Genomic DNA, 8233 nt, shown 5'->3' on the forward strand with positions numbered 1-8233 from the left:
GGTTGGAAGTGGTTGATGGTGGTTGTTAAAGGAGAGGGTGGTTGATGGTGGTTGAGAAAAAAATGTTGACAATTTGCTACAATTCAGAGTGTGATATACCTGAGGAACCATGAGGTAACTAACCTATAGAAGAAGAAGTGGACATTGTTTATGGCTGAAAGAAGAGAAACTTTTGAAATTACTCAACCAAAATATTAGGATCGATAATAGAGCTTGGGTCAGCCCACTTGACTTATGACCCAAATCTTCATTCGGATAGATTGTGATGTCATCGAGTTATACCACCATACGTTGCTTTAATTTTTAATAAATATAGCCTCCTTCTAAAAGTTATTGAAAAAAATATTATTATGTAATGCTTGGCGATCATATCGGTACTTTTTGAAAGGAGGGATGATAATGTCATGCAATTTTAAATTGTAAGATAAAAGGTGAATATTGATAAATATTTATAAGGAAAGAAAATTAAGTTCAGTCCTTTTCACTTTCATCCCTGTATTCGATAAGCCGACTTTAATGACATTGCTTTGGTTTGTTTCATGAAATTTATACACAAATGGTTAGTTGGCTTTTAACAAGAAAAAATGAACGTGCAAATGATTACATAGCTTTTTTATATTAGAAATTCAAATTGAGAAGTTGATGTATATATTTAATTAATTTATTTTAAATAATCTTAAATAAAATGAAATATTTTCTAGGCTGCGAGTTGGATAATCTTTTTATAACCATAAAAAAAATATTAGTACAAAGCCTAAAATTTGATAAATTCTAGGCAACGGGCTTTAAAACACTAAGAATATTAAAAAGCTATTGAAATAACAACATAATATGATAGATGTTAAGGTTAATCTTGGTTAACTTATAAAACTCGTGACTCAAATAATAAAACTATAATAGCTTTATAAAATATAAATTAAAAAAAATATAAAAACTAGTTTTGATCAACCAAATACCAAAGAACAAGAATGAAATTGAAAGAAAAAATTAATTTAAAAAATTAAAAAATACAGGTCAATTTAAATAAATCAATCAAACTCACAATATAAGTTATGATGCTATGATGACTCGATACATAATAAATTAAAAAAATAAAAAAGAAGTTTCTTTTAAATAAAGCCAATTAATGAAAAAAAAAAAGAAATTCTATCCCAAAATAAATTTTTTGGTGTATAGGTTTTTTTTAAGAAAAAAACAAATTCTTTTATTTTATTTAGATGAAATTTTACAAAGAATAAAGGAAAGTCATTTTAAGAAAAAACTAAGAATTCGGATATGGTGGATTTATTATGAGGCCTAGAATTAGGGACGAGCTTGTGAACCTGTCGTTTTAATTTTTCATCCTCCTAATAATTTTTTTTCTTCCAAATGACGTGTACATCAAATCTCTTATGAACATTTTCTTCGACAACTACAGCCTCGTTGAAAATTTACGGTAACAGTATTTGATGTTTAAAAATTATTTTTTCATTTTTTTAAGCTAAAACACTTGAAAAAAAACATAGAAACCTTGAAAAACTTATTTTTAACCTTAAACAACTCAAAAATCAATTCATAATTAACCTAAATCCAAAAACTAATCGAGTTCAAATCTATAATCTCATGCAAAATAAAAAAACAAAAAAACCTTAGATAAAATTCTTTTCATCAAACAAAACTAATTAACACTAAAATCAATATTTTTCTTGGACACCATTGGTGTCAATTGGAACTTTTTCCTTTTATAATCGGAATTCAAAAACTCTCTTTTTTCTTTTTCAAATTAGAAATCTAAAAATAAAACAATTAAAGTTTTGAATTAATATTGAATTTGAAAAAAATTGAGGAACCAAATAAATTTATAACTCGGAAATCAAAGGGATGAAAGTAAAAATTTCTCTCCAATTTTGAAATCGCCTCCCATTTCCTTTAATTTATTTACTATGTTCATTTGTCTTTCAATCTTTCCTTTTCTCAAAAAATTTACTTAATTTTGCTTTTAATTTGGTCTTATGGGGAAAAATTAAAAAAATGAAAATTAGGATAGAAAAAATATCATTGTGACAATCCATAATGTTATCATGTGTTTTAATCCACATTGCTTTTTTACACCATGGAGCTTAATATTTTGTATAATAGTACACACTATTTTTCGTGTATAAATTGGGCAAGCAACACACAAAATAAAAACAAATGGTGAACTAATATAACAACAAAAGGTTTTTATTGAAATAGCATATATTTTTGGATGATGTTGTTCTAAATGACGACATCGATTAAATCCAGAATTAATTGGTTAATCAATTCGTAATGATCAATTAAACCGGTCAATCAATTAAAAAAAACAATAAATAAAATTACAAAACTATCAAAATTGATGCCCAAGATAATTTTTGAAATCTAAATATTTGATTGTTGGAGTAGAATATTTGATGATTGGAGTAGGGATTTCATGGTTATTCTAAAAAAAATGGTATTCAAAAACTCTTGTAAAAATTTAAGTATAATTCAATGATTAAATTAAAAGTTATGACTTTTTAAAGCCATCATTATAATACAGTGCAATTAAACTTTTTCTTGCGTCTAGACTTGTTCTACTGGTTAACATATTCATTTAATTCATCCACGTAACATATATTGCATATCCTCATATAGTTATGTTAGACTCAATCTAATTATTCCGAATTATTTGTTGTTACAAACCCAATTATATCATTAACACTTATAAGACATGTTTGAAAAAATAATTCACAAAATCATAGTTTTTTTATTTTCAATGATTGATCAGTTCACATAATTAGATCAACGAGGCTACATGTTAAATTATTACTGCTTTAAAGTATAATAATTATCTTGTCTCGTCTATGAATAATGATATTTAATAAATGTCATATTTCTGAAGGGCAACAATGTAAAAATATGTTATTTTACTTTTTTTTTAAATAATATTACCATGCCAAAACTTTCAAATATATATATATATATATATATATATATATAATATTTTGAAAAAAAAAATATATAAAAGATATTGTAGCAAAATAAAAAAATACCGACTTTGAGGTCATGTTGCTTTCTTCACAGGATCTTTTTCATCGATCTCATTGGTATCGGTCCTGCTCCCAGCCCTGCTAGGGCGTCTTATTTTTGCTGTGTGGATTATTTTGCCTATCGTGGTTGCTCGTAACTTCGTCCAATTCATATGTCTGTGGATCTACCAAAGGATCATGACGTTAATATTCAAAATACTTGGCTTTTGGTATCGGTTCCTGGATGACATGACGGTTGAGGAACAACTAGAACACCCTGTGGAGATTATTATTTCCAATTAATTGTGTTCCAAGAAGGTAGAAGCTCTACTTTCAGATATTACTCCGACAAGATTTTAATAAATCTTCATTTTTGTTCCATACTATCAAATAAAAATTTAGCTTTTTCATATTTTATTTTTTTCTCACTCCTCTCAAATCTCCATACATGTCATGATATCCAGGAAAAAACTTCAAAGAACTTAAGAAAACAAATCCAAATGGTAGCTTATTCAATGATCAGGAGTCAGTTATTGCCTTTTTAAAACTAGAAGGGTAATTTTGACAAATTCTAAACTTTAAGGATAGAATTTAAACATTGACGAATCTTTAGGGGAAGAAATGAAGTTCACCCAACAATCAAATTATACCATTCCCTTGTGGATAACTCATCCGCAAACTTCCCTTCAAGAATCCTTGTGCATAACAAGCTTCCCCTTATGTGGAGCCCGGGACTTGACAAACCTCCTGAGTTCTGAGTTTTGGACAGAAAAGGTAGAGAAACATGTTAAAGGAGTACATAGGCCTCAGTAGCACGTAGACAAGGTTTTCACCTAAGCCCCAGTCACAGTAGCTTGCCTCGGTCATTTATTACAAGTAGAATTGTTAAGAAGGCTCAGTTTATTGTCTATTTACCATACAAATTCTTATAACAAAATATATATTTTAAATAAAATCTATGCATTTTTTTTTATATATAACTTGTAATCATAATTTTTATTAAATATATATCTAAACTCAACTAATTATATTTTTTTAAATTTAATTTCTTTAAATCATAGCCACAAAATCTACCTAAAAAACAAATATACACTAGAAGAGTAATTTAGAGTGTGATTCTCATTTTTTTATTTAAAAATATATGTAAAAGATATTTTTTAAAAATATTTTTAATATTAGTGTATCAAAATAATCTGAAAAAATCAAAGAATATTAATTTGAAATAAAAAATAAATACAAATTTAATTTTTTTAAAAAAATATTTTTAAAAAGAAAAGACAAACATGATCTAAATAAAATTTTTAATGACTCATTTTATTGTCTATCAACAGTACAAATTCTTATAACAAAATATATTTTCTGGATAAAATATGCTAATGGTTCAAATCTACTCAACTTAAATAGTATTTGGCTCTGTGTTAGCTTTTATGTTTTTTGTCAAACTCAATAATATAAAGTTTGATTATTTTTAGTAGTTATGTTTTGGCCATGAGACCCACAAAAATTTGATGTTTCACCTGCGGTTTTGCGCAAGTAATTTTTTTATAAGTAAATAGTGGAGTGTTTCTGATCAGACCGGGTCTGGTCCAAAACAATACATTGATCAGAGTTTGACTCAGTAAAAAAATAGTTTTTATTTTTTTAATTGTGTTTTATTTGAAAAATTAGAAGGAAATCACTTAATGATGTAATATTTGTAGAATTTAATCGTAATTTCAATTTTGTTCTTGCCGGGTCCAATCTAGTTAAGAAAATTTAATTTTAATTTTAATTTTTAATTGTGTTTTATTCAAAAAATTAGAAGTAGATCGTTTGATAACATAACATTTGCAGAATTTGATTGCAATCTCAATTTTATTCTCAATGATATTTTACTTGATGTTATTATGCTTTTAAGAAATCATGAAAAATATAGTTCTTATTTAATAGATTTCGCACATGATAAAATTTTACATAATTTAATAAAACAATAAAAACTATTTAATATCCATATTATTTATTTCATGATATAATTGTATGAGTTAAATTTACAATATAAATATATATATATAACCTCAATTTAAAAAGTATTATTTTAACCAAACATATTAAATTATTTTTTATTTAATCTCAATTTCAACCACAATTTTAATCAAAAATATATATTTTAAATCAATTTCAACTAAAAATATTTTTTATAAAATATTTTATTTCAAATCACAATACCAGAAACACTTTTAATTTACCTACAGACTCAAAACTGAATCTAAATTCGTTAATTATAATTAGGAACTGCATTGACACTACTGTATAAAAAAAGAGAGAGAATAAATTATTAATCAACCATCATCTTGTTGTGTAACTACGACAGAATCAAGTATTTCATAAAATCCCATGTTATTAGACAATGGGTATAGGAGAATTGAGCTGTAGTGACTGAATAAGATCAGAATCCGGCAAGTTCAGAGGAGGCAGAGAGAAATGGCTGTAAGTAGAGCTGCCTCTTCTAATTTCTTGCATTGTCATTAGAGCTGCAATTGTGTTCCTGAAAATCCCTTCTCCCGCAACCGTTATTGCTTCTCTTCCTTCTTTCACTCTCTCTTCTTCCTCAACAGGGAATACTGTTTCTATCATGTATTCGCATTGCTTGACAAGCTTTGATACTAGATCGGTAATAAAAAAGGGTTGCTCCAACACCTTTTGAATGAATGGAAGGCGCAATAACCCACCTGTTCTCTTGTCATACTTCTTCAATATCTTGGCCAATCCTACATTAAAATTTGATTTCAATTTCAATCATATTCCATAATTAACACATGAACATTTCAATCCTTAATGCCTTAAGGGGCTAAACCGCTCAGGGACAAGGGGGACGGTATAGTTTCTTCTCTCTCTGTTTTTTGTTTTGGACAAGTTTTTTTTGTTAGGGTATTTTTTTTTACATAGAAGTGAGACTCGAAACTGAAATCTCACCCATTTTACATATGTAAGAGTAACTCTGAGCCACAAGCTAATTGACTAAGAGATTGTAAGGATAAAGTTGAGCAGCCCTTTAGACATTAGCTTACAAGAATGGATTCTGTTGATATAATTAACTTATCATAATTGTTCATTAAATCAAATGTTATCAGACTGTTTGCAGAATATAGTCGATCTTTCAAAAGTGGGGGGTGATCACTGCGTAGCTTTGTCAGGCTAATCAAGTACCTGTATAATTGATGTTGCTGTAATTCTCCAGAAGCACCATTTCACCGTGGAAATTGATGATGTTTTTTCTTATCTTTCTCATCTGCTCTTTGTACTCTGCCTCTGAAGGCTGACTTCCGCTTGGCCCCCAAGTATCAATCACTTTCTGAATCCTCTGCTTTAGTTCCTGCGTGTATATATACCTTCTTTGTTAGCTAGTTTTAAAGACATGGCCAAATCATGCATCAGCTTTGCCACTTTAGAGTTACCTTCTTTGTCATCGAGTATACGAGACTAATTTATGTTATTACAGTACCTTACATTAGTTTTTTCATATCTGTAATTTCATAAATAACATAAATTAGAATTAACAGAGCTATAAATTACATCCTATAAAATGCAAGCCAACTATGCTAGCTCGCGCGTGTCTTCGTGTAAAAATATTTGAAGCAAGTAACTTTTTAGTTATGCTTCATAATAGATATTAAATTCATTTTCTTATAAAATTACAAAAATAACAAGATAGATTCGGAAAAACAATGATATCGTTCAAGTTAAAAAAAAAAACAACTAAGATTCCAGAAAAAAATGATCAGAATACGATAATTATAGTGATTTTATAAAAATATTATTTAATCACAACGTTACACAAAGATTTAAAATTCAAAATCCATATTTGTGAGTTTTCAAGAAATGCTTCATGTCTCGCTAATATGGCTGATAATATCATCACATGTGACATGAAACTATCATTTATGTAAATAAGCACATTTGTGTCAAGTACTTAAGGAAGAAAATAATAATAATAATAATAATAATTTTGAATTTTATATATGCATACTTGTATCACGTACTTAAATAAAAAAGATAATAATAATTGTCGTATATATATATGTTAAAAGTAAATAACAACAACAACACTAATATTTTTAAATTCTTTTGTGGAAGCTTGTTTTTGGTAATTAATATATTCTTTAAGATGTAAGATTCTAAATAACAATTAAGATTCGGTTATGAAAGAAGTACAAATCATACCAATCTTGTGTGAATGAGATCTAATAATTAATTATAAAAATTACATGAAATTTTTAATATAAGACCACATTTTCACGAGCATTGCTTGTGAGGCTATTATTTCTTAGTTTGATCAACTCAGCACAAAGTCCATTGTGTCAAGCAACTAGAGTAAGCATTTTTTCTTCCCTTTTTGACCCCGCTTGAGAACCATCGTTGATTACCAATTTAATTATTTAACCAGACAAGTCTAACAAGTATGCTAGCTTTTGACTTAAATTGCTTGGACTCCATTAATTACCCACCAAAACAGCATGCTCTCTGTCCAAGTTCATTCAGTCTAGCAGCCAAAAAGGAGGAAAAACTGCGAGAAAAATAAAAGCATACCTCATGCCGAATAATGAAATCCTCTTCTTGTTCCATGAAAAAAGTATTGAACTTGTCGATTTCACTGTTCAGCAGACGCATAAACTCAGCCTCTGCCTTTCCATACTCAACTGATCCATACGAGAAAGGTGGAGCCGATGAGATCAGACGAACAAGCTTCTTCAATTCCTTGTAAGACAAAAACTTGTCACGCCAATCTGGCAAGGTTTCTTGAACTTGTTGCTTCAATCTCTTGCCAAACTTCATTGGTATGTCCGAATGCTATGTTTCTCAGAAAAAATAAACCTCTAACAATTTCTTGCCTAAGTTACAAAGAAGTAAGGCCAAAAAATTGGAATTGTAAAGATTGTGTGATGTGGGAGGGAGATGAATTAATGGGGGGATTTATTAAGAAAAGATTAGTAGAATATTAGAGGGCATATGCTTGGCGTGATGAAGTGGCAGTTAGAAAAGCGATGAGAGAGTTGTTGAAGTAAGAGAATTCCAAGGCATATTCGGTTACTCTCGTCTTACCGAGGACCAAATTTATGAAAAATGACTTTATGGTATAGTTTTGCATTAAATATTAGCAAGTGGGGTAAAGGGGCCTTCGGGCTGTCTAGTTTCACATCCCTGTGGGGTCATACACGATTTGAATTGGTGTCCGACAAATCCTTAAG

The 8233-nt window shown here is 28.7% G+C and overlaps 1 protein-coding gene across 2 annotated transcripts in view; it reads right to left on the minus strand.

Moving 5' to 3' along the window:
• Positions 1-8030, minus strand: part of LOC105132053 (SPX domain-containing protein 3-like) — a 49968-nt gene extending 41938 nt beyond the window's left edge. The window contains exons 1-3 of one of the 2 annotated variants that reach the window (XM_011035333.1): positions 7575-8030; positions 6195-6360; positions 5299-5755 (exon numbers count right to left, since the gene is read on the minus strand). In XM_011035333.1, coding sequence (XP_011033635.1) covers positions 5388-5755; positions 6195-6360; positions 7575-7820 — 780 coding nt within the window. In that variant the 5' untranslated portion in view covers positions 7821-8030 and the 3' untranslated portion in view covers positions 5299-5387. Of the gene's footprint in view, positions 1-5298; positions 5756-6194; positions 6361-7574 lie in introns of those variants that run through there. The other variant, XM_011035326.1, reaches the window with a different exon arrangement.
• Positions 8031-8233: the final 203 nt, after the last annotated feature.

Source organism: Populus euphratica, unplaced genomic scaffold, assembly GCF_000495115.2.
Source record: "Populus euphratica unplaced genomic scaffold, PopEup_1.0 scaffold2.1, whole genome shotgun sequence".
NCBI lineage: Eukaryota > Viridiplantae > Streptophyta > Magnoliopsida > Malpighiales > Salicaceae > Populus > Populus euphratica.